This window comes from Herpailurus yagouaroundi, unplaced genomic scaffold (genome assembly GCF_014898765.1).
Source record: "Herpailurus yagouaroundi ecotype Mexico unplaced genomic scaffold, PumYag 218, whole genome shotgun sequence".
Taxonomy (NCBI): Eukaryota; Metazoa; Chordata; class Mammalia; order Carnivora; family Felidae; genus Herpailurus; species Herpailurus yagouaroundi.
In genome coordinates, this window is record NW_024412449.1 from 179,159 (window position 1) to 206,301 (window position 27,143).

At 36.4% G+C, this 27,143-nt stretch overlaps 1 protein-coding gene across 1 annotated transcript in view; it reads right to left on the reverse strand.

Moving 5' to 3' along the window:
* PDE3B (phosphodiesterase 3B) overlaps positions 1–27,143 on the reverse strand; it is a 179,233-nt gene that overhangs the window by 25,343 nt on the left and 126,747 nt on the right. Inside the window, exons 5-10 of the mRNA XM_040456792.1 lie at positions 23,030–23,136; positions 11,485–11,695; positions 10,366–10,442; positions 3,861–4,012; positions 2,549–2,686; positions 1,397–1,508 (exon numbers count right to left, since the gene is read on the reverse strand). Coding sequence (XP_040312726.1) covers positions 1,397–1,508; positions 2,549–2,686; positions 3,861–4,012; positions 10,366–10,442; positions 11,485–11,695; positions 23,030–23,136 — 797 coding nt within the window. The remainder of the gene's footprint in view (positions 1–1,396; positions 1,509–2,548; positions 2,687–3,860; positions 4,013–10,365; positions 10,443–11,484; positions 11,696–23,029; positions 23,137–27,143) is intronic.

Consider the following 27,143-nt stretch of genomic DNA (forward strand, 5'->3'; position numbering starts at 1 on the left):
ATGAGTACCATGTAGAATCAGCAGGTGATACTACTAACATTCAGCCTACTGCTAGGACATGATGTCAATCTGCAAGGAGCTTAATTATTAATACAGCCAACACCTTTTATTGACCATTTACTATGTGCCAGGAATTCTGAAACACGCTTTACATGGCTTATCTTATCATTAACTATGGGGTAGGAACTATTGTTATTTCCATTTACAAATTTGGGAAGTAAAGTTTAGAAAAGTTAGATCCAGAGACACTTTTTTTTTTTTTTTAATGTTTCTTTATTTTTGAGAGAGAGAAAGAGAGCGCGCAAGTGGGGGAGGAACAGAGAGACGAGAACGGAGGATCAGAAGCAGGTTGTGCGCTGATAGCTAGCCTGATGTGGGGCCTGCACTAATAAACCATGAGGTCATGACCTGAGCCGAAGCTGGACGCTCAGCTGACTGAGCCACCCAGTGCCCCAGACTCTTTTCTTAACTAATGTATCCTAATGGGAGCTGATAGTGAAGACTCTACTGCCTCTTTCTTTCCATTCCCCTTCCTGTGAAGTTCATTTTAAAGTATCACTTTATTCTATTTATAAAATTCACTTTTTGAAATGCATATTTTGTAAGTGGAAATTATGGTACATAGAAGCCACATTATCATCCCAATTAATGAGTTATGCCAACTTAAGAAAAATCTGCTCTCTGTTTATAGTAGTGATTTCCCAAAATGTGTCCATATGAAGGAAAATTGTAGAATATATCAACATATAAACTGTATCTTTTCCTAATATAAAATGCAAATTATATTTTACCATAAATCAAAGAGCCATTAGAAATTATTTCATAAGTCAGGAGACAGTTAAAAATAGAAATTTTATGGATAAATTTTAAATATTTTAAAGTCAAGGTTTTTCTGAAACTCTTGACTTACTTAATTACCAAATATTTTAAAAGACAAGGAACTCAGATGAATAATTATTAACACAGAAAGTTGTACACCAGGTAATAATTAAGGGAAAAACCCATTCTAAATGTCTGTATTATGATTTAAAAATTTTTTTTCAATGTTTTTTTAATTTATTTTTGGGACAGAAAGAGACAGAGCATGAACGGGGGAGGGGCAGAGAGAGAGGGAGACACAGAATCGGAAACAGGCTCCAGGCTCCGAGCCATCAGCCCAGAGCCCGACGCCGGGCTCGAACTCACGGACCGCGACATCGTGACCTGGCTGAAGTCGGACGCTTAACCGACTGCGCCACCCAGGCGCCCCAGCATACAGATTACTTTTTAAATCCCTATTTAAAATATTTTCAAATATGTAATTTAAAAAGTGTTTAAGAGAGTATCTGAAGGGAAAAATAATAGTTTCAAAACCAGCATTATTTGAATTTAAATAATGAGATATGTTAATACTTACAAGGAATGTCTCGGTAGCCATTTTCTAATGCACGAAAATAGTTCATGAACTGTAGAGTGGGAATTTTAAATATTTCCAATAAACCAGTGTCTTGAAATAAGGTATACATAACCTAAATGTCAATTAAAATAAAATTCATTTTAAAAATCAGGATTTCTATTTGCAGTTGAGTAGAATATGTTTTTGTGATTTGCATTTGGGGATGTTACCATGTATATGTCTTTAAGTTAATAATTTATTAAAAACTTTCCTACAATAAATTCTTCTCAAAATATTAAAAAGGAAGACATAACCCTGAAGCCCTTGAAAACCAAAGAAAACTATCACATGTCTCAGCTTTAAAATTTTTCTATTCTTCCCTTTAGTTTTTTTATTTACAATTTATTAAAGGGCACATGAATTCTATTCTACTCCAGTCCTTAACAGAAGTCCAAACAATAGATTTATTACATTTTTGTCCCTAAAGACTTCAATGAGGTGAAACTGTATGCCCGCCACATAAATTATCCTTATGTTTGTACATTTCATAAATACGATAACCTGGAAGATAATGAGAGTGACATTTTGAGAAGGTTAATCTGATGCTGTTGTATGAACCCCTCAGGGAGAACCTTGAGTCTGGGTGGTAACAAGGAACTATTTTTCCATGGCTCTAGCATGAAACGAACCATTTGGCCTTCGGTAAAGTACGGGGAGGCAGGTGACAGAAATGAAGCCTAAGTTTCAGTGGTTAGAACTAGCTCACATTTTATGTCCTCTTCAACCTCAGGCTTCAGTATAAAATAAATCTTTATTCTGTAGTAAAATTAAACCCCATTAATACAGGCCAAAAAACTACTTTTCATTTATTCAATTAAAATTTATTTTAATATTTTAAATTTATATTTAAATTTAATATTTTCATTTATTCAAATAAAATTATACATTATATATATAATTATTTTTATATATGGGTTTATACGCACACACACACATATATGTATATATATCTTCTCAAATTTTTTACTGAAAACTTCATTTGTGAGAAAAATAATTAAGTGAACAATGTTGAAGTTGTGCCTAAACCAACATTATACATTTTTAGAGTTCGTGTTTTATAAAGATCCAAGGAAAAATTAATTTATGATAAAAAAGTAGAGATTTTAAACAAACCTGACTAAGGATCCTTCCTGATTTCTCTCCCATTTTTTCAACAACTTCAAATATTTGAAAATTCCAGTTGCTCATCTTCTCTATTAAGGAATCATAATCTTCTATTAAAATCAGGTCCAGTGATGCTTCCTGTTCAATCTGTACAAAAAGGGGGGAAAAACACAAACCAACTCAACCTCACCTTTTAAAAAATATTGTTAAATCCACATCCAAATGAGAACACTTAAAATTGAACATTAAAAAATGGCCAATCTTATTTTCTACAGAAGTTATTCTCAAACATAATCTGTACTTCCTAGTTCTTCTCTTTGTAAAATGCTATCAGAAAAATGTAAAAATGTCTTCTAGGCATAAGAAGACTTATTAATCTTCACAGTACTTTTACAAATAAAAATACTGTATTCCCAAAACACTATACAAATCTAAAGCCCATTATTTTTTGTAGAAGTTATACATATCAAAGAATAATAGAGACTCCTATCCTTATACTGGCATTTATTACTAGTTTAACTAGTAAGGAATGGATGTTTTTTTCCCCCTAAAAATCTTAAATTTTGAACTTAAAAACAAAAACAAAAAACTGCTATTATAAGCAGATTGTTTTTTAATGCTTTATGCACAAGTTCCCCACACTTTAACATACACAATTTAAGAAAATATCAGTATAGAAAGTAATATATCTACTGTATCACTAAGTAAAATGTGTTCATTTTAAAATGAACGCACTTTGTTGTTCTCGGATGATGAGTTCAGAAGCACAGCTGACCCTTAAACAACACGAGTTTGAACGACGCAGGTCCACTACACATGGATTTTTCACAGGACAGCGCTATAAATACAGTCTGTACTCACGGTACTGTTGGTACAGAAAATACAGCATTTCCTCTTATGATTTTTAATACCATTTCCTTTACTCTAGCTTTACTGTAAGAATACAGGATACAATACATGCAACATACAAAATACGCGTGAACTGACATATATGTGTTTATGCGATCAGTGAGACTTCTGATCAACTGCAGATTATTAGTAGTTAAGTTCTGGAGGAGTCAAAAGTTATATGTGAATTTTTGACTGTGTGTGGGAGGGTTAGCACTCCTAATACCAGCACTATTCGAGGGTCAACTGTAACTATTATTTTTAACCCAAAGTATTCTTTAATATGGTATGACTTTTCAGCAAAAAAATAAATAAATAAAAATAAAAATACTATTATATTAAAAATCTTGTTCTGAGCAAAAATAATGACACTACTACTAAACCAATATTATATTTCACCTTAACATAATCATATGGAAAGTTTATCTTTTACATTTGGTTGCTGTTCATTCTGTGCCTCTTCTGTTAGGTGAGTATCACCTTCCAAAAATAATTTTCTGCAGTCTGTGTTCTCTGTTTCCACTTCATGTTGCACTTCTGTGAGGCTGAATGATTGTTTTGAGGAAACGGTGTTGTCTTCATCACCTTTCAAGAAATACATATAGTAATAAGAAGAATAAAACTTGCACTATATGCATAGTTTTATAAGGAAAATTATTTATAAAAAATCTTCACATAAAGTGAACCATACTGGCATTCAGTTTAAATTAATGGCACCATTAAGTTGTATCTTGCTGGATTATTTGGCCCAGGTACCTTGTGGTCTGACAACACAGACATTTCACCTGATATATCTATTCATGGATGAAAGAAATGGGGGTGGAGGTGGGAATATTCTTTATCAAAGTGAGAAACAGGAAAATTCCGTCTTTAGCAATTTGACGTATGCAATTTCCAACATGTGAAATTGTTTGAATTTTAGCTATGAAAACCCTAAATTCATAATTATAAATGAATGAAATCAAGGCACATCTAAAAAGGAAAACATAGTATCATTTATTGTGAATTATTTCTACCAATGTGATTAATAATATTTTTTTCCCCAAGTCTCATGGAAAAGAAAAGCAGCACTGGTAGGTAAATAGTATTCATTCACATGTAAAAAAAAAATCCTATTCATTCTATTTGTAATCTTAGAAACAGGAAACTTCCCCCAAACCCATCAACAATAGAAGAAATAAATGGTAGTATATTCACACAACTGAACAATGGGTAGTGAAGAGAATGAACCACAGCCATATGCAACAATATGGATGATTCTTAAAAATGTGTGGAATGAAGGAAGCCAGACACAAGGTACATACTCTGTGATTCTGTTTATAAAAAGCTCAAAAACATATGAAAGACAAGAAAAATGTTATCTTTAGAGGGTATACCTGGGAGGGGCCTGAGGGGAAATTCTGAGGTGCTGGTACTATTTTGTTCATTGGTTTATTAATCGGGGTGATAATACAGTGTATGAATATTAATTCAGTTATAAGGTTATGATGTGATTACTTTTCAATATGTAGGGTTTTTTCCTAAGTAAAAGGGTTTTTAAGAACACTTATTGGAACTGAGTTTCAGAAGAACTAGAACTTGATAATGGCAAGCTTTTTCTCCTGTAAAATATGGATAACAATATCTTACTAGAAGTTACATATAATAAATGGTCAATAAACGTTAGTGATACTCTGAACTTAATACACTGAATATACTAAAAAATCATTAACTAATGGTGACCAGGAAATATTATTCTTTGGAAAATATTACTTTTTCCCCATGAAAAACATGTAAGAAATAAAATTTAGAATATTCAACTATTCTTGGTAGGTCAAGGCAGTACTACTATAATAATATTCTAAAATTACCATCCATCTAAAAATTGCTGACATCTAAGGTACATTACCTACTTACATTTTAATGACCCAAACTCCTAGTAACTATATCTTACACAGAACAGTAATAAAAACAGTTGAAATAAATGTAATAAGTTCTTTTCCAAAGATGTCTACAACACTCTCTCTTATACCCCTTTGCACTCTTCTCAAATGTATTCCTGTAGCTCTTCCATCAAGAGAGAGCATTTATTTCCTAATCCCCTGGAATCTGGACAGGCCGCATGACTGCTCTGATGAACAGAAAATGGCATTAAGTAACACTTTAGGTGTGTTTTGGGTTGAGCCATTAACTTGATTGGCAGCTCCTCCTCTCTTCGAATCCAGCAAACATGTTGGAAGAAGCCCATACAGGGGTCATATTTAGATGGACTAGTCAATAGTCAACAGACATGTGAGTAATCCAATCCCATCTTGGAAATTCAGCCCAATCATTCCCTCAGATGACTGTCACCCTTACCAATATCTGACTGCAATCACATGAGAGTCCTCAAGTGAGAATGTCCCAGCTGAGACTAGTCAATCCAAACAACTGTATATATATAGTATAATAACATACTATAAAATCCACCCATCATAAGTGTATAATTCAACAATTTTAGTAAATTTACAGAGTTGTGCAACCTTTATGACAATCTGGTTTTAGAACATTATCATCACCCCCAGAAAGTACCCTCCTGCTTATTTATAGTTGATCCTTATTTTCATTCTAGGCAATCACTCCTCTGATTATTGTCTCTATAAATTCACCTTTTCTAGAATTTTATGTAAATAGAATCATACAATATGTAATCCTTTGAGCCTGGCTTCTCTCACTTAAAATGATGTTTTGATTTTATACGTGTAGTGGCATGTTATCAGAAGTTTGTTCCTTTAATTGCTAAGTAAGATTACATTGAATGGATATACCACATGATATGTATCCATTCGTAACTTGATGGATGTCTGGGTCATTCCAACATTTGCAGCATCATCAATGATATCACGACACTCCCAGTCTTGTCTTTGAGTGCTCATATGTTTACTCATGGATAAATTCTTAGACATGGTATTACTGGGTGACATGGTAAATTTATGTGTAACTTTTAAAGAAACTGTCAAAATGTTTTCCAGAGTGGTATGCCATTTTATATTCCCATCAGCAATGCACAAAGGTTCCAATTTCTCTGCATCCTTGCTAACAATTGCTATTGTCTTTTTGTTGTTGTTGTAATTTTTTTAAACGTTTATTTATTATTGGGAGACAGAGAGAGACAGAGTGTGAGCAGGGGAGGGGCAGAGAGAGAGAGGGAGACACAGAATCCCAGGCAGGCTCCAGGCTCTGAGCTGTCAGCACAGAGCCCAACGTGGGCCTCGAACCCATAGGCCATGAGATCATGACCTGAGCCGAAGTCGGGTGCTTAACCAACTGAGCCACCCAGGCGCCCCACTATTGTCTTGTCTTTTTAATTATACCTATTCTAGTTTGAGTGTAGTGGTATCTTATTGTAGTATTAATTTGCATTTCCTTAGTGACTATTGATGTTCATCATCTTTTCATGTGTTCATTTATTTATATCCTTCACCAAATGACTCAGACCAAAATATCTGACATCTCTTGCCCATTTTTTGAGTTGACTTAATGTTGAATTATAAATGTTCTTTATGTATTATGGATGTAAGACCTTTATCAGATATATAATTTCCAAATATTTTCTCTCAATCTATGGTTTGTCTTTTCATTTTCTTATTGTTGTCTTTTAAAGTGTAAAAGTTTTTAATTTTGCTGAAGCCTAACTTGTCATCTTTTTTCTTTCATGGATTGTGCTTTTGGCATTGTATCCAAGAATGTTTTACTCAACTCAAGGTCACAAAATTTATGTCCAATTTGTTCTTCTGCAATTTGCAAGGTTTTAACTCTTACACTTAGGTCTATGATCTATTTTGAGTTACTGTCTGTGTATATAATAAGGTAAGGGCCCAAATTCTTTCTTTGACAAACGAATACCCAATTGTCTTGGCCCCAATTGGTGAAAAAACTATGCTTTCTCTTTTGAATGGTCTTGACTTCTATATCAAAATCAACCGACCATAAATGCAAGAATCTATTTTTGGACTTATAGTTCTGTTCCACTGAACTACGGGCTCATCTTTTGATACTTCACTATCTTAATTACAGTGGCTCTATAATAAATTATGAAATCAGGGAGCATCAGTCCTCCAAATTTGTTCTATTTCCAAATTGTTTTGGCTATTGTTGGTCATTGTCTTTCCATGTAAAATTTATGACCAACATGTCAATTTCTACAAAAAAAAAAAAAAAAGCCTGCTAGAATTTGTTAAGTATTGCACTGAATTTCTAGATGAATTTGGGAGAATAGCCCTATTGACAATACTGGGTTTTCCAGGCTTTTTTTTTTCAACGTTTATTTATTTTTGGGACAGAGAGAGACAGAGCATGAACGGGGGAGGGGCAGAGAGAGAGGGAGACACAGAATCGGAAACAGGCTCCAGGCTCTGAGCCATCAGCCCAGAGCCTGACGCGGGGCTCGAACTCATGGACCGCGAGATCGTGACCTGGCTGAAGTCGGACGCTTAACCGACTGCGCCACCCAGGCGCCCCAAGTCTTTAAATAAGAAATGCCTCTCAATGTATTTAGATTTTCTCTTTTTTAATTTTAATTTTTTTTTTTTTTTTTTTTTTTTTGAGAGAGAGCACACATGCACCAGCAGGGGAAGGGCAGAGGGAGAGAGAGAATACTCAGCAGGCTTCATGCCCAGTGCAGAGCCTGACATGGGGCTTGATCTCATCACTGTGAGATCATGACCTGAGTCTAAATCAAGAGTTGGACACCTAACTGGCTGAACCACTCAGGCACCCCATAGATTTTCTCTATTATCAACAATGTTTTATGTTTTTCAGGTTATAAATCTCTTGTTAAATTTATTCTAATTACTTCATTCTTTTTGATACTATTACAAGTGAAAATGTTTTCTTAATTTCAATCTATGATGGCTCATTGCTAGTACACAGAAATACAATTTTGTTCAACACTGATATTGTATCTTATCTCTGCTAAACTGATTTATTGGTTCTTGCGTGTGTGTGTGTGTGTGTGTGTGTGTGTGTGTGTGTATTCTTTGGGATTTTCTATATAAAGGATTATATGCTCTATGAATATGAGACAGTTTTATTTATTTATTTCCATTCAGGATTCCTTTATTTTCCTTTCCATTTTTTTGGCTAGAACCATCAGTACCATGTTGAAATGCTGAAAGCAAAAAATCTTATCTTATTCTTGATCTTAAGGAGAAAACATCAGTCCTTTTCCATTAAGGTGTGTGTTTTTCAAAGATGCCCTTTATCAAGTTGAAGAACTTCCCTGCTATAACTAGTTTGAGTGCTTTTATCATGAAAAGAGTGTTAGATTTTATTAAATGTTTTTTCTGCACATATTTGGATTATCATGCATTTTTCTCCCCTTTTATTCTTTTAATGTGGTATATTACATTGATTGATTTTCAACTGTTAAACTGCCCTTGCATTCCTGGGATAAATACCACTTAGTCATAGTGTGACCATTTCATATGTTGCTGGATTCTGTTTGCCATTATTTTGTTAAGGGTTTTTGTGTTTATACACATAAGAGATATTGGTCTGTAGTTTTTTTTGTTTTTGGTTTGTGATACCTGTGTCTGGTTATGACATCAGGATATCACTATTTTTAGAAGAGTTTGTAAAGGATTGCTCTTCTCCATGTGTGTGAGTGCGCGCATGTGTGTGTGGGGGGGGGTGGGTGTGTGTGTTTTAAACAATCTCAGAACCAAAAATTACTGAACTGTACACTTTGATTTTTTTAATGCTTACTTATATTTGAGAGAGAGAGCATGTGCGCATGCGCAAGCAGGGAGGGGCAGAGAGAGAAGAGACACAGAATCTAAAGCAGGCTCTAGGTTCTGAGCTGTCAGCACAGAGCCCAATGTGGGGCTTGAACCCACAAACTGTGAGATCATGACCTGAGCCAAAGTCGGATGCTTAACCGACTGAGCCACCCAGGCGCCCTTGAATTGTACACTTTAAAAGGGTGAAGTTTATAGTACATAAGGGGATCAGTACGAGCCTATAATCCCTAAGGGGGCCTATCTATTGCTGATTTACTTTTATTCTTAGGGTGCAGTGCTGCAGAGTTTTCCAAGTTATCCCTACCACGGTAGGCCATCACCTCTAATATCTAGCTCTCTAGTCCCATGGAGGTACCAAAAGGATTGCTCATTCTATTAGTCACTGGACCCTCTGGAAGGAGCAAATACCTTTTTCATAGCCCCATACTCTAGGCTTACTTCATGAATTTCTATCCTCCTCCAGATCTTGTACTGGTAACTGTGAGGAGCTTGTTAGTTTTCAATGGCTTTAAGCACATTTTTGTTGTTAATAATTTGTCCAGCTTTTCTAGCTACTTTCAGGGGGAATGACGGTCTGAGTTACCTAGTTAACTATTACTGTATGCTTGAGTCATCAACATTTAAAATTATAAAACCACCATAATTTTATCACCAACAGTATTTCTTGTTTGAGGATATAAAATGTTTCAGAATGATATAATAAACTATATTTTAAAACAACTCCTCTCTATGTCATAAAAACTCTTTTGGGCTTAGAGTTCAACATTATCATAATTAACTACTCTATTTATGAACCCTACCCATAAACTGAAAAAAACCGCATTCATTTGTATAGCACACTTTAGTCCCTTTTTTTTTTTTTTAAGATTTTATGTTTAAGTAATCTCTACACCCAACGTGGGGCTCAAACTCACAACCCTGAGATCAAGAGTCGCATGCTCTTCCGACTGAGCCAGCCAGGCACGTCCCCAGCACATTTTAGTCTTCAAAACACTTTTACCCTCTGTTATTTATAACTTGTTCCTAGTAACTTCTCTACTTATCTGGTAAGTATATAAAAATGTTATAATCTTCATTTTAAAGATGGATAAACTGAAGTTAAACTCACATTTATTCATTTCTAAAACAATCTAAGAAACTGTTCTGAAATTCAGACACACAGGACCTTTGCAATCTCACCTGACTTTCCACTGTGGCAGTCTATACCAGATTCGGATTCAGATGTTGAAACATATTTCAATATTTGATGTCCACAGCTTAAAGAATAAAATAGATAAATATACATTCATAAATGAGACAAAACTTTTTACCTAAATACAATTTTGAAATCTGTTTAACTTTTAACCAGGAACCCCATTGCAAAATATCATACAAGTCCAATCTCTCTATAAACTTAATAGGCTTTATCTTGGAAGGTATCTTGTGTCCCCGAAGAAACTAACATATTTTGAAAGTAACCACTGAGGTCTGAGGTAAACACTTATCATTGATAAAAAACTGAGCAGAAATGAAAACAAACACCGTATGAACTGGGTACTAAGGTAGTATATACTAAAAGAATTCTCGGGGCGCCTGGGTGGCGCAGTCGGTTAAGCGTCCGACTTCAGCCAGGTCACGATCTCGCGGTCCGGGAGTTCGAGCCCCGCATCGGGCTCTGGGCTGATGGCTCAGAGCCTGGAGCCTGTTTCTGATTCTGTGTCTCCCTCTCTCTCTGCCCCTCCCCTGTTCATGCTCTGTCTCTCTCTGTCCCAAAAATAAATTAAACGTTGAAAAAAAAAATTAAAAAAAAAAAATAATAAAAAAAAAATAAAAGAATTCTCATAATTTACTGGTATCTTGAGATGGATAGAATACTACTATATATCACTTTTTTTTTTTCAACGTTTATTTATTTTTGGGACAGAGAGAGACAGAGCATGAACGGGGGAGGGGCAGAGAGAGAGGGAGACACAGAATCGGAAACAGGCTCCAGGTTCTGAGCCATCAGCCCAGAGCCTGACGCGGGGCTCGAACTCACAGAGCGCGAGATCATGACCTGGCTGAAGTCGGTCGCTTAACCGACTGCGCCACCCAGGCGCCCCTACTATATATCACTTTTGATAGAGATTACTTAATTCAAAAATGAACAATTGCACTAAAATGAGGAAAAGTTTCTTAAAAAGAAAAACTACTTGATAAATAGGGAAGATACAGTCTTAATCCATCAACTAGTTATAACATAAAACTAGAAAACTAGGAATACTTTATTAAAATAACCTATATTTTGAGACAGAAATAATCAACATTTAGGAAACTTACCTGTTACATAAACTGCTATCAGAATTTCTAACATGCTGATAAAAATCTGGTGAATTGGGTGCACTGCCCAGAGATCGGTGTAAAATAACACTTGGCTTAGTAAGAGAACTGGCAGTGGCAGGAAATTCTACAGGTGATCGATTCATTAGAGAGCCAGCGGAGACTGGTCCATGGCTGGGAGAATTCACAGGACTCAGGCTGGGGAAAGCACCTGAAAAATTCAAAAGAGAAGAAAGAGATCAATAAATATGTAGGCGTGTGTTTGTGTTTATTGTCTATGTGTATTTATAAAGAGCATTTTCCTTTTTTATTTAAAAAAAAAATTTTTTTTTAATATTTATTTATTTTTGAGAGACAGAGTGAGACAAAGTGAGACTGGGGGAGGGGCAGAGAGAGAGGGAGACACAGGATTAGAAACAGGTTCCAGGCTCTGAGCTGTCAGCACAGAGCCTGATGCGGGGCTCGAACCACAGACTATGAGATCATGACCTGAGCCGAAGTCGGACGCTCAACCGACTGAACCACCCAGGTGCCCCTGCATTTTCCTTTTTTTAAAGAAAGCAAAGTATTTGCAATTAAATGATAAACCAGATTTCCACGTGGAGCTATCCTCAAGACATTCCAGGCATTTAAGCAGAATATAGACCATGTTTGTCATCATGAATGAGTGTGAAATAAACACCTGTGGCAGGATGGCACAGATATTGAGAGTGTAACTAAGATGTACACAAAGTGTGGCGCAGATTTTCCTAATTCACATTGGTGTTTATCTTTCACATGTTGAATCCCCACCAGCTTGATCATCCACATGAAGAAAGCATGGTTACCAGATTTTACTGAAGAACCAAAGTTCTTAACAGCATTAAGCAAGTTGAGCGAAGACAAAATTATATGTTAACACAACTGCAGATCTCTTTTAAAAATATGCCCAGGGGCGCCTGGGTGGCACAGTCGGTTAAGCATCCAACTTCAGCCAGGTCACGATCTCGCGGTCCGTGAGTTCGAGCCCCGCGTCGGGCTCTGGGCTGATGGCTCAGAGCCTGGAGCCTGTTTCCGATTCTGTGTCTCCCTCTCTCTCTGCCCCTCCCCCGTTCATGCTCTGTCTCTCTCTGTCCCAAAAATAAATAAACGTTGAAAAAAAAATTTTTTTTAATAAAATAAAAAAATAAAAAATAAAAATATGCCCAAATCTTTCCAGCTCATTCATTCGACAAATATTTGAGAGCCTACTATATGGTGGAAGATGTGCTGGATTTCACAATGAGGAAGAAGTTACCATCCCTGCTACTCTACAAACCTAGAGACTAGTGGTGAGTACAAACAAGTGCTAAGTGCTAAAATAAGGGGGAAAAAAAAACCCAGAGTACTTCAGAAATCCATCTCTAATGCTACTGATCTGCTCCAAAAATCTTCACTGAGTGCCTTGAACTAAGGTGAAATGGGTATATCTGGAGAGAGGTAGGCAGATTTAAAACTTCATTTGGAAATAAAGATCCAAGTAAAGTGTGAATCAGAGAGCACAGCACATAACGGTTATTCAGGACCTACGACAGTTTCGCCATAGCGGTATAAATACTTGCAGATGTGTGTGATGGTTAATTTTATGTGTCAACTTGGCTTGGCTATGGTGTTCAGCTGTGTGGTCAAGCACCAGGCTAGTTGTCGCTGTGAAAGTATTCTTCAGAGGTGACTAACACTTTAATCAGTAAACTGAGTAAAGCAGATCACCCTCCCTAATGTGTATGGGCTTCAGCCAATTGGTTGAAGGCCTTAAAAGAAAAGACTGAGGTCCTCCAAAGAGGAAAGAGGTTTGCCTCAAGACTGCCTTCAGAATCAGGACTGCAGTATCGACTCGTGCGAGAATTTCTAGCTGGACAGCCTGCCCTGTAAATCTCAAACCTGCCAACCCTCACAGTCTTGCAAGCCAATTCCTTAAAATAAACCTATCTCTCCATCTCTCTCTCTCTCTCTCTATGTAAATACACACACACATCCTATTAGTTCTGTTTCTCTGGAGAACCCTAATACGATGGTTGTTTTATTTAATCTTAATAACTTTGTGAGTTAAGTAGTATTTTCATCTTCGTATGTCGGAGGAGAGGAGAGGGGACTCCAAAAAAGTCAAAAAACTTGATTTAACAGTTAAAAAAGTCAAAAAACTGTGTTAACAGTTAACACTGTGAGATCAGACTCTTTTCCCAGGGCTGCCACTGCTACTCTATCAGACTCATTTCTTTAGAGGTTCCTATAATTTCATACAATGTTAGGGCTGAATGGGATTTTTTTTTTTTTTTTTAATCTGGTCAACTTAATGTCTCAGAAGAGGAAACTGAGGAGAAGGTGTGTCTTGCTCGTCATAATCACTGGTTACTAACTGGAAACAAAGGTTCCAATTTTTAGCCTTCTTTTCTCTAATTATACTAGTGAGTATCCAAAATCCTGACAAGTGGGCTAAGAAGAATAAAGGGTATAAAATCTTAGTGTAGATACTGGATATACAGACAAACCTAGAAATCCTTAAAAAATGCTTTCTATAATATAGATCCACCATTTTTATTTTAAACCCTCTTTATTGTGAAATATAACACACACATAGAAAAGTTACAATGGGACTACTCATCACTCAAGCTAAGACATAAAATACGGCCAGAGCTCAACCACCCTGCCTTCTAACTCCCCTGCCTCTCTTTAAAGGAAATCATTATTTTGACTTTTATGGTACTGTTTTTCTTGCCTTTCTTTATATTTATACCATGTATGTACGCATTTTTTGACAATGTGGATTACTTTTGCCCCTTTTGTGAACTTTGTAAACTGAATTAGACAATAAATATAAATGCTTCTATGCCTTGCTTACATTTTAAAATAATATTTCCAGGCAGTTACTTGTTATTGTGGTTGATTTTCAATGCCATATCAAACTGTATGCATGAATACAGCACAATTTTATTTCTGTTCAAGTACTGAATGGCCAAATTGTCTTCCAAAGTGGCTGTAGCATTTCACTTTCCCATCAGTGTATCAGAGTTTCCACTTCTGAACGTTTTTACCACTTGTTTTTATCTGTCTTTGTAATTACAGACATCACAATGGTATGAAGTCACAGGTCACTGTGGTTTTGATTTACATTTTCCGCAAATATTAATACTGAATATCTTTTCATGTGGTATGGGCCATTTGTACATCTTCTCTGGAGAAACATCTATTCAGATTTTTGCCCATTTTTTAAGAAGGTAATTTGTCTTTTTATTATTGAATTACAGACATCTTTGTATATTCTGGATAAAAGGCCACTATCAAATACATGATTTGCAAATATTTCCTCCCATCCTGTGTCTTATCACTTTCTTTAGGTCTCTGTAGAAATACAGATGTTTTCAATTTTAATGAATTCCAATTATCAGGTTTTTTCACTCATGAACTGTGCTTTCGGTGTCATATCTTAGAATGCTTAGAAACCCAAGCATTCTAAGCATAGACTGTCATATCTTAGAATGCTTCAAAACCCAAAGTCACAAACTTTTTTTTTTGTTTTCTTCCACTAGTTTTAGGCTTTCACTCCTACCGTTGAGTCTATGATGCATTTTGGTTAATTTTTGAGTATGACAAAAGGTAGAATTCCAAATTCATTCTTGCTCCTATTTCCAGGATTTGCTAAAAATACAATTTCTTCCCCATTGAATCATCTTGGCACCCTTGTTGAAAATCAGTTGACCACGTAAGGATTTATTTCTGGACTCTCAATTCTATCCCACTGAGCTGGAATATCCTTATGCCAATACCAGTCTTGATTACTACAGCTTGGTAGTAAGTTTTAAAATTTGCCAGTGTGAGTCCTCCAATTTCTTCTTTTTTATTAAAACTGTTTTAGCTATGCTGGGTCCCTTGAATTTCCATATGAATTTTATGATCAGCTTGTCAATTTCTGCAAAGAAGCTAGCTCAGATCTTGATAAAGATGGCAAGAAATCTAGAACAATTTGGAGAGAAATGCCATCATAACAATATTACATTTTCTGATCCATGAACACAGGAATATCTTTTATTTATTTTGACTTCTTTAATTTCTTTCAACAATGTTTTACAGTTTTCAGTGTAGAGGTCTTACACTCTTGTTAAATTTGTTGCAAAGTATTTTACTCTTTTTAATGCTAACTGTATATAGAATTATTTTAATTTCATTTTGCATTGTTCATTGCTAGTATACAGAAATACAACTGATTTCTGCCTAGAGATCTTGTATCCTGACACACTGATAAACTTCTTTATTGGCTGTAATAGATCTTAATGAATTTCTTCAGATTTCATAAATACATGACGTTATACGCAAATATAATTTTACCTCTTCCTTTTATTCCTTCTTACCTAATTGCAGTGGCTAGAACCTCCAATCCAATATTGAGTAGAAGTAGCAATTTTAACTATTAACATCGTTTTATATTTTCATTTTATAATTTCTAGTTCTATTTTCTCTTTGATGAGATACTATTGTCATACTCAATACTCTTGAAATGGTTTCTGCTACGACTTTAAACATATTTACAATAGGAGATTTAAAGTCATTGTGTGCTAAGTCCAAACTCCAAGCCCCGTCAGGCAAATTTTCTGTTGGCTGTTTTGCTTTGTGTGCATGGCAAAAATTTGCTTGTGTATTTCATTTTTTTTGTTGTTGAAAACTGGACATTATATTTTAACAGTTCTGGCATCAGATCCCTCCCACTTCCAAGGTTTGTTATGTTGCTGATTTATGTTTGTTTTCTTGTTTCTGATTGTTGAATGACTTTCCTGGACTAATTATGTAGATTCCGTTTTCTCTGAGGTGTGTAGCCACTGAGTTCTTTGCTGGTTTTTTTTTTCCTTTAAGCTCTTGATTTATTATTTTAAGCTTGACTTCCTGCAAGTCACCCATGGGTCAGTATAATTTTGTGGTCAGCGAATGATGTGTCAGAACATTTCTTTAAATGTTTTGCCTACACGTCATCTGTAGGAGGGAATGTTTGAAAAGATACACCTTCAAACTTCAGTTTACGAAACGGCCTTAGATTTCACATCTCACTTGTGAGAGCTTCTAGGTCAGCTACAGATAAGTGACTAGGGCCTTCTCCTTTCCCAGATCTTTCCTATGCACATGCACATCCTGGCACAGGATCCTGAGATCTTCAGGAATCTCTCAGACACTTTCAAATTCCCTATGGTCATCTAGTAGTATCCAGATTTCCTTTTAAATTCTCAGGCAGCTCTTGTTTACCACAAGTGAAATAACAGCCTTAGGTGGTCACAATGTTGGCTGGCATAGGGTTTGTTTTTTAGAAAGCTGAGCCCCGAGTCAAATCAAATACCCACAACACTTCAGGAACAGAGATTTTCCAAGGAGCTTTAAGTTTATATTAAGTTTGGGCAAAGTATTTACTGTCCTCTTGGGGGAGTTTCAAAAGAGGTCAGATCTTTCTGATGGCTGTAATGCTATTGGCTTTTAGCAATAGTGCCACTGAGGGAGAAAGCTGGGAAGGGATAGTTCCCAAATAAAATGCCACAGAACCCATCGTCTTACAGTCTGTCTTGTACAGAGGACTTCTAGTTTTTTCTCAGGCTTGTGTTAATTTCCAGAGTTCTGAAATGGCTCAGTTTCGTTTTGTTTTTTTTAATGTTTATTCATTTTTGAGAGACAGAGAGTACGAGCAGGGGAGGTGCAGAGCAAGAGGGGGACAGAGGATCGAAAGTGGGCTCTGCACCAACAGCACAGAGCCCAATGCGGAGCTCGAACTCACGAACCGTGAGATCATGACCTGAGCCGAAGCTGGACGTTTGAACGACTAAGCCACCCAGGTACCCCTGAGTTTCACTTTTTTCACCCCTATTTTTGTTATTTTAGCAGGAGAGTGAGTTTACAGAAACATTCTCTCTGCCATTCCTGAATCAGTCTCTATATGTGATATTAATACTTTGAAACTCATTGAGACTTGTTTCATAGTCTGACAAATGGTCTACTGTTATCAATCTTGTGTGTATTCTTTGAAAAAATATTCATCCTGGCTGAATGTAGTGTTTTACAGTCAGGTCAGTTAATTCATATTGTTCTAATCTTTCTTATATCTATACTAACGTTTTGGTCTGCTTATTTTACTAGTTAATGAGAATGGTGAGTTAAAATCTCCAAATATGAATATAAATTTGTCTATTTCCCCCCTTTAGTTCTGTCATTTTTTGGTTCATGTATATTATTGCTATGAGATCAGAAGTAACTGTGTCCTTATATAAAGAGTGGGTGTCTTATAAAGAACATATGCTTGAGTCTTGTGTTGTTAACTGTCTGACAATCTTTGTCTTTTAACTGGAGTGTATTTTCACTTTTTGTTGAAAACTGAATATTTTTAAAATATACTTAACAACTTTAGCAGATCCCTCCCCCCCCCCCACAAAATGTATACTCAATGTAATGTAGTCTGTTTAATCCACTGTCTTGCTATTTATTTTTCAGTTGTTCCTTCTTTTTCTCTTTTATTTTCTCTTTTCTTGGATTCTTCTGGGTTATTCAAGTTTTTTAAAAAATCATGCCACTGTTACCTCCTATGATTGTTTTTTACTTATACCTTTTTTTTTAATTCTTTTAATTGTCACTCTGTATATTACAATGTGAGTCTTTAAAGTATTAGTTTCTCTCAAACTTAAAACTTTTTACTACTTTTCAATCATTGCTAGTACATTACAAATCCATTTACCCTTCTCCCAACCCTTTATATGCCATTGTTATGATACATTTGACTCCTTCATATATTATGCATGCAACAAGGAAGTGATTATTGTCGTTGTTATTTCTAAGTTACATCCAAGTTAGTTAGCATATAGTGCAACAATATTTTCAGCAGATTCCAGTGATTCATCCCTTATGTATAACACCCAGCACTCATCCCAACAAGTTCCCTCCTTAATGCCCCTTACCCATTTAGCCCATCCCCCCACTCACAGTTTGTTTTCTGTATTTAAGAGTCTCTTATGTTTTGTCTCCGTTTTTATATTCTTTTGCTTCCTTTCCCTTATATTCATCTGTTTTGTATCTTAAATTCTTCATATAAGTGAAATCATCTGATATTTGTCTTTCTCTGACTGACTTGTTTCACTTAGCGTTAATACCCTCTACTTCATGGTGTTGCAAATGGCAAGATTTCATTCTTTTTGATTGTCGAGTAATATTCCATTGTGTATGTATGCATGTAATGTATATATATATGCATATGTATATGTATATACACCACATATTTTTTATGCATTCATCTGTCAATGGACATCTGGGCCCTTTCCACACTTTGACTATTGTTGACAGTGCTGCTATAAACATTGGGGTGCATGTGCCCCTCAAAACAGCACAACTGTATCCCTTGGATATACACCTAGTAGTGCAATTGCTGGGTCCATTATTATTGTTTTTAATCAACATTCACTTATATTCACTCAATTTAGGCTTATTAGAGCTTTTCATTCATTCCTATCATTCTGTGCTTCAATCTGGATCATTTTCCTCCTACCTAAACTACTATCTTTGCTGGATCTTAATAGTGCAGGCCTATCAGCAATAAATTCTATCAGCCTTTGTTTGTATGAAAAAATATTATTTCAATTTAATTTTTAAAATGTATTTTCATTGGGGCGCATGGGTGGCTCAGTTGGTTAAGGGTCCAACTTGAGTTTAGGTCATGATCTTGTGGTTCATGAATTTGAGCCCCGTGCTGGGCTCTGTGCTAACAACTCGGACCCTGGAGCCTGCTTCAGATTCTGTGTGTGTGTGTGTCTCTCTCTCTGCCCTTCCCCAGCTCACACTCTGTCCCTCTCTCTCTCACTCAAAAATAAATAAACACTGATGAATGGATAAAGAAATTGTGGTTTATATACACAATGGAATACTACGTGGCAATGAGAAAAAATGAAATATGGCCTTTTGTAGCAACGTGGATGGAACTGGAGAGTGTGATGCTAAGTGAAATAAGCCATACAGAGAAAGACAGATACCATATGGTTTCACTCTTATGTGGATCCTGAGAAACTTAACAGGAACCCATGGGGGAGGGGAAGGAAAAAAAAAAGAGGTTAGAGTGGGAGAGAGCCAAAGCATAAGAGACTGTTGAGAACTGAGAGCAAACTGAGGGTTGATGGGGGGTGGGAGGGAGGAGAGGGTGGGTGATGGGTATTGAGGAGGGCACCTTTTGGGATGAGCACTGGGTGTTGTATGGAAACCAATTTGACAATAAATTTCATATATAAATTAAAAAAAATTTTTTTAAAGATATTTTCATTGATAAAGAATTCCAGGTTGGCATTTTTCTGTTTTTTTTTTTCAATACTTTTAATATGCCATTCTATGTCTTTGAGTTCATACTTGGTATTATAGAATCACTGAATATTACTGTTGTTCCCTGAAAAATAACCTTTTTTACTTGGTTGCTTTTGAAATTTTTCTTGTTGTATAATTTAGGGGTTTGCCTGAAATCCCTATGATTTTATCTATCTTCTTGGGGTTCACCAAGTTTCAGGAATTTGCTAATTCCCTTACTATTGTGGAAAATTATTCTACCCTATTGTTTCTCTCCTCCCCATTTGAGTCTTCATTTACACAGAACCATAATTGTGCCTTAAATGACTCTTAAATGTTGTTCTGTTACTTAGGCTCATAAACGTTAAAGGCTCTTATGTCTTCTGTTATATAATACCTTTCTTTATCTCTGATAAGTTTCTTTGCTTAGAAATCTGCTCTGGCCGAAATTTATATAGCTTATACCTGCTTTCTTTTGATTAGTGTGAACGTGGTGTATTTTTCTCCATCCATTTACTTTGAATTTTTATGTGTCTTTACATTTAAAGTGGGTTTCTTATAGATAATATATATTTAGGTCATGTTTTTTGATCTACTTTAACAATAGACGTCTTTTTTTATATGTATTTATTTTTGAGAGAGAGAGAGAGTGAGCGGGGGAGGTGCACAGAAAGAAAGAGGGAGGCAGAGGATCCAAAGCAGGCTCTGTGCTGACAGCCCCCAGTGCGGGGCTCCAACCCATCAACCATGAGATTATGACCTGAGCTGAAGTCAGACACTTAACCGACTGAGCCATGCAGGCGCCCCCAACAATATAGGTCTTTTAATTAGTACATTTAGACCACTGGTGTTCAGAATGATTACTGATACAGTTGGATTAACATCTATCATATCTATTAGTGTTTTCTATTTGTTGTCCTTGTTCTTTGTTCCTATTTTTGTTTTCTACTCTTCTTCTGTTTTTGTGGTTTTGAGAATTTTTATCATTCTACTTTCTTTCTTTTCTTAGAATATCAGTTATACTTCTTTTTCAGCTTTTTTTAATGGTTGCCCTAGAGTTTGCAATATACATTTTACATCTAACCCAAGTTCACTTCCAAATAACATTACACCACTTCACAGATACCTTATGAGTACCTTATGATAATAAAATAACCCCAATTCCTCTGTCCCTTGTATCATTGCTGTCATTCATTTATATATATGCATATATACACATACATAAAATACACATATGCACATATAATTGAATACATTGTTGCTATCATTATTCTTTTTTTTTTTTTAATTTGTTTTTTCAACTTTTTTTTTTTTATTTATTTTTGGTACAGAGAGAGACAGAGCATGAACGAGGGAGGGGCAGAGAGAGAGGGAGACACAGAATCGGAAACAGGCTCCAGGCTCCGAGCCATCGGCCTGGAGCCTGACGCGGGACTCGAACTCACAGACCGCGAGATCGTGACCTGGCTGAAGTCGGACGCTTAACCGACTGCGCCACCCAGGCGCCCCTGATTATTCTAAACTACTATCTGTTAGATCGAATAAAAAGAAAAATAAAAGCTTTTAATTTTACCTTCACTTATGCCTTCTTCAGTGCTCTTCCTTTCTTTATGTAGATCTGAGTTTCTGACCTACACTACTATTCTTCTCTTTAGAGAACTTCTTTTAACATTTCTTGTACATCAGGTCTAGTGGCAACAAGTTCCCTCAACTTTTGTCTGAAAAAGTCTTTACTTTCCTTCACTTTTGGAGGATAATTTCAAAGGGTACAGAATTCTAGGTTGGCGTTCTTTTGTTTTTTTTCCTCACAATACTTTAAATGTTTCATTCTACTCACATGGTTTCTGAGGAGAAGTTTCATGTCATTATTATTTTGTTCTTTTATATGTAAGATTTTTTTTTCCCTTTTGGCTTCTTTAATGATTTTTTTTTTATCTTTAAATTTCTGTAATTTGAAAACAATATGCCTAGGTATTGTTCTTTTGGTATTTATCCTGTTTGGTGTTCTGTGAGCTTCCTGGATCTATGGTTTGGTGTCTGATACTAATTTGAGACGATTCTTGGTCATTATTGTTTCAAATATTTCTTCTATTCCTTCTCTCTCTTTTTTTTAATTAAAAAAAATTTTTTTGATATGAAATTTATTGTCAAATTGGTTTCCATACAATACCCAGTGCTCATCCCAAAAGGTGCCCTCCTCAATGCCCATCACCCACCCACCCCCTCCCTTCCACCCCCCACCAACCCTCAGTTTATTCTCAGTTTTTAAGAGTCTCTTATGGTTTGGCTCCCTCCCTCTCTAACTTTTTTTTTTCCTTCCCCTCCCCCACAGTCTTCTGTTAAGTTTCTCAGGATCCACGTAAGAGTGAAAACATATGGTATCTGTCTTTCTCTGTATGACTTCCTTCTCACTTTCTTCTCTTTCTGGTATTCCTTTTGTATTTGCCCCACAGTCCTTGGGTATTTGATTCTGCTTTTTCAATCTTTGTTCTCTTTGTTTTTCAGTTTTGAAGATTTCTCATGCTCAAGCTAAGACAGTCTTTCCTCAGTTGCATCCAGCCTACTGATGAGCCTGTTAAAGGCACTCTTCATTTCTGTTACAGTGCTTTTTATCAAGAGCATTTATTTTTGTTTTATTATTTTAGGACTTCCACCTCTCTGCTTACACTGCCCATCCATTCTTGCATGTTGTCTACTTAATCAATTAGAACCCTTGGCATACTAATCATAGTTGTTTTAAATTCCCCATCTGGTAATTCCAACCTCCCTATCTGATTCTGATAAATTTCTGTCTATCCAAATTGTGTCTTTTACCTTTTGGTATGCCTTACAATTTTAAGAAGTGCCAGGACATACCTGGTAAAAGAAGCTACCGTAAATAGGTCTTTAATAATGGTGCTGAGGTGTGAGGGGAGAAGTGTTCTATAGTCCTGTGATCAGGTCTCAGTCTTTCAGTGTGAATCTGGATCTGCAACTACTCAGGTTAGTTTAGGTAGTTCTATATTTTATCCCTGAATTCCTAGTGCCTAACAAAGTACCTGGTATATAGTGGCTGTTTAAAAAGTGTTTATGAATGAATGAGCAAACGGTCAATTAATGGTCAATCCAAATTGCTTAGTCATGTTAATTTACAACATATAAATGGCATTCAAAACCAGCTCTAAATGTATAATGAGAAAATTCTGTAGTACCATATACTTTGAGACCTCCCACATTTAAATCATAAAGAATGATTTCTTACCAGCTCTTCTTAGACCTATATGGTGAGTTAGGGATACGGAAGATGACCTTTGCTTCGGCATTGTCAGTAGATTTGAACTTAAAGGTCCATTTAGATAGGATCCTTGACTGAAAGGGAAAGAGAACAAATTAACAATGTTAAAGCCATGGGAAATTTCCTCTTTTTTTTATTCATGGTCTTCAGTTCAACTAGGAAATACCTGCTTATACAGAATTTAGACATCTATCTAGTTGCTTAAAGGCCTAAAGCAGGAGCCAGCAAATGTTTTCTATAAAGGACCAAGTAGTAAATAAATACTTTTAGCTTTGCAGGCCACAAGGTCTCCACTGCAACTACTTAACTCTGCCACTGTAGCATAAAAGCAGCCACAGATAATAATAAATACAACTGTGTTTCAATATAATTTAATTTGCAAAAACAGCTATGGACCACATTAGGTCCACAGGCTGTAGTTTGCTGAACCCTGGTATAAAGCAGGTTATCAATATCATCTGGAGCACTTCTTAGAACACAGACTGCTAGTTCTACCTCCAGGGTTTCTGATTCAGTAGGTCTGGCGTAGGGCCAGTAATCTGCATTTCTAATAAGTTCACAGATGATGCTGACATTGCTGGGTCCAGGGACCTCACTGAGAATCACTGGCTAACATATACAGTTTTCACTCTCTTCTGTTCCCTCTCTTCACAGGTATCGATTACCCCCTAACTCAGTCATTTCCTATAACTGAAATATTTACTATAGGTTTTAGGGCTCTTATAAAGAAATTAAATGTAGGCTGGCAATCACACAGTACAGCCATGCGACGTATAAAATGCAACTTAAAATAAAATATATTTGAAAGCTTCCCAGTGCCAAGCGTGCAGCAAGGACACCATAAATTTTACCTTCTTTTTCTTCAATATTCACCGTTTTCTTTTGTCAGTAAACTCCTGATGAGGGCACGTGGACACAGGCTCCAGGGCAGATCTAGATTCTCTCCTTCTCACTCAGTACTTTTTAGTACAGCCCAAGTTCTCAATAAGCTCTTCCCCAACTGCTTCATCTTTCCTGCACCTCCCTACCCATTACTACAGGAAGGCCTATTTCTTCTGTGACTTAAAGGTTTTGGTTCATGTCTCCATTACAAATTCATCCACAATGTATTATAATTTCACTGCTTACAGATTCTTTTCCCTCATTAATTTGTGATTCTTTTTAGGGGCTATCAAGACATATCTCTGCATTGACAGTGGAGATCGCACAGTGCCTGATAAACGTGTTCAACAGTTATTTGTGGAATAAGTGAATGCTCTTTTCTTTAGGTTCCTAGTCTCAATTTTTTAGAGAATAGGTCACTTTTGCTCCCCAACTCTGAGTGGATGGACTCTTTTTCTTTTACCAACTCCTGCCTTGAGCCTCTCCTTGGACCTTTTTCTAAAATCTAGTTTCTTCTATATCCCCAAGGGAGGAAAAAAATTCTGTACTATAGAAACAGAAGGCATGTAAAATCAGTTAGAACCATTTCACTAAAACTTCCTTGTTGACTTTAACAAAAATTATAACAAAAGCACTATTTTGAGTATTTATTATGTACCATTCATTGTTTTATGTCGTTTACATACTTTTATCTTTTCTAGTCTCCTATATGACAGACAAGGAAACTGAGACTTGAAGAGGCTAAGTAATGTCCCCCGATTCATACAGCTAAAATTCACAGTGCCAGAACTAAAATTCAATCTCCAATTTCTTTGACTCTAAATGGAGAAAGCATTTACTCTCTACCTATTTTTAAAAAACGTTTATTTTGAGAGAAAAAGAGAGAGCACACGTGCGAGCCAGGGAGAGGCAGAGAGAGAGGGAGACAAAGAATCTGAAGAAGGCTCCATGTCCTTAGTGCAGAGCCCAGCATGGGGCTTGAACTCACGAACCATGAGATCATGACCAGAGCTGGAACCAAGAGTCTGACACTCAACTGACTGAGCCATCAGGTGCCCCTCTACCTGTATTTTTAAAAGGTCTTCCCAGGGGTGCCTGGGTGGCTCAGTCAGTTGAGCATCCGACTTCGGCTCAGGTCATGATCTCATGGTTCATGAGTTTGAGCCCCGCATTGGGTTCTGTGCTGACAGCTCAGAGCCTGGAGCCTGCTTCGGATTCTGTGTGTCCTTCTCTCTCTCTGCCCCTCCCCCGCTCATGCTCTGTCTCTCAAAAATAAATATATGTTAAAAACATTTTTTTTTAATTAAAAGGTCTTCCCACACCTTCCACAAAATAATTCTCATTCTATCTTGGTGTGTTTCTCCATCTGTAAAATTAGAGTTTTAGAAGTAAGGAGTTTTAAATTAACATCCAGCTGTTGGAGTCTATCATATTTTATTCTCAAGCCAGTAGTAATGATGATTTGTTGATGATGTCACAAAAAGAAACAATATTCAAATAATACCACCCAATAAACTCATGTCCCTGCTAATGCTCAATCATTCTTTGTATTTGAGTACTCTTTGCTTATGCGTGGAGTTGGGGAGATTGAGAAAGGGCAATAACAGTACCGCTCAGGGCAATATTCAACCAAAAATTTGTGTGCTCTACTGAAATTTACTTTCCGGTTAATATTCAAAACAAAGATAGGACTTTTTCCTTTTAAAAACAGACCCACTGCACTGTTCCATAGTTTTCTACCTTGATCCAGGGCCTTCTAATAATTGAAGTATACCATACGTTCAGTTAGCTGTTCAGAATTGAGAGGTACAGGTCAAATTACAGGTTTTCACCTACTTCCAGAATTGTCTCATTAATTCCTAGCCTCAAACCAGATAAATATACACTCCGATGAGATTACATAAAACAATCCTGAAGAAAACAGGGGACAAGAAGGATAGGAGTCCCAAAGATTATCAATAGTTGGTAGGAGGATGATTAAAGTCAGACTTGGGAATCATTACAAAAGAATGCCAAAAGTTATGGTCACAGAGTTAAGTGATATGTTAAGAATTGATTTTTAGATAACCCATGCCAATTACCTTGGTAAGATTTATATCAGTGTGTGTGTGTGTGTGTGTGTGTGTGTGTGTGTGTGTGTGTGTGAGAGAGAGAGAGAGAGAGAGAGAGAGAGAGAGAGAGAGAAGCAGCAACTATATAAACTTGTTGGCTGTATGATGTCTATATTTGGAGCTATTCTCTTAAGAAACTGAGTGAGGGGAGACCATTAGCCCTCTTGAATCTCTGTAGTTCAAATAGGGTCCAGGCACTGGTATAAATCTCTAATAAATTATGAGACACAGAATTGAGAAGCTGGTTCCCTAGTACATTATTTAGGAAATATAGTTCCTAACAAGTTATTAGATTTAATTACAGAGAAGTTATGGAGACAAATGATGAATAGGGGACTAGGTTAAAGGCAAATCTCTTTAGTGTAGAGTAACTATAGTTGATAGTCCATGCAGTTTTGGGACATGACTTGCCTATTTCTCCCCAGGGAAAGTCTGTTGAAAGAAAGTGAGCTGTGGGGCACCTGGGTGGCTCAGTCTGTTAAGCGTTTGACTCTTGATTTTGGCTCAGGTCATGATCTCACAGTTTGTGAGATCGAGTCCCACGTTGGGCTCTGCATTGACAGTGTGGAGCCTGCTTGGGGTCTTCTCTCTCCCTCTCTGTCTGCCCCTCCTCTGTTCATGCGTGCTCAAATAGAAATAAACTTAAAAATTTTTTTTAAAAAAAGGAAGGTTGCTGTGAGGTCTGAATATGTGTTCTGTTTGTCCACAGGGAGGGCTGGGTCCTAGCAGTCAGTCCAAAGATACAAGTTTAGCCATTTTTTAACCATAGCTACTAATACTGGAACTCAGAGATGCATAATCCAATTGTCAGCTAACCCACATTTCCTGGAACTTCCTGACCAGCGAACCTTCATCCTAGGTCTGAAACTTAAGCAGAAGTCACCATCAACCATCACAATATAATACGAACACCTTACTCCTGCAAGATGCTTGTTAGGTAGCTGTTTATCTTCAAGATCCATTTTACTGCAATCCCAAACTCATCACAGTAATAAAGCAGGCCTCAGAAGAGCAGTAATGACTAACACATGGTTGAAAGTGAAAGTGCCATGAAAGGCAAAGAAAAGGTGTTAAGGAGATTCAGAGGT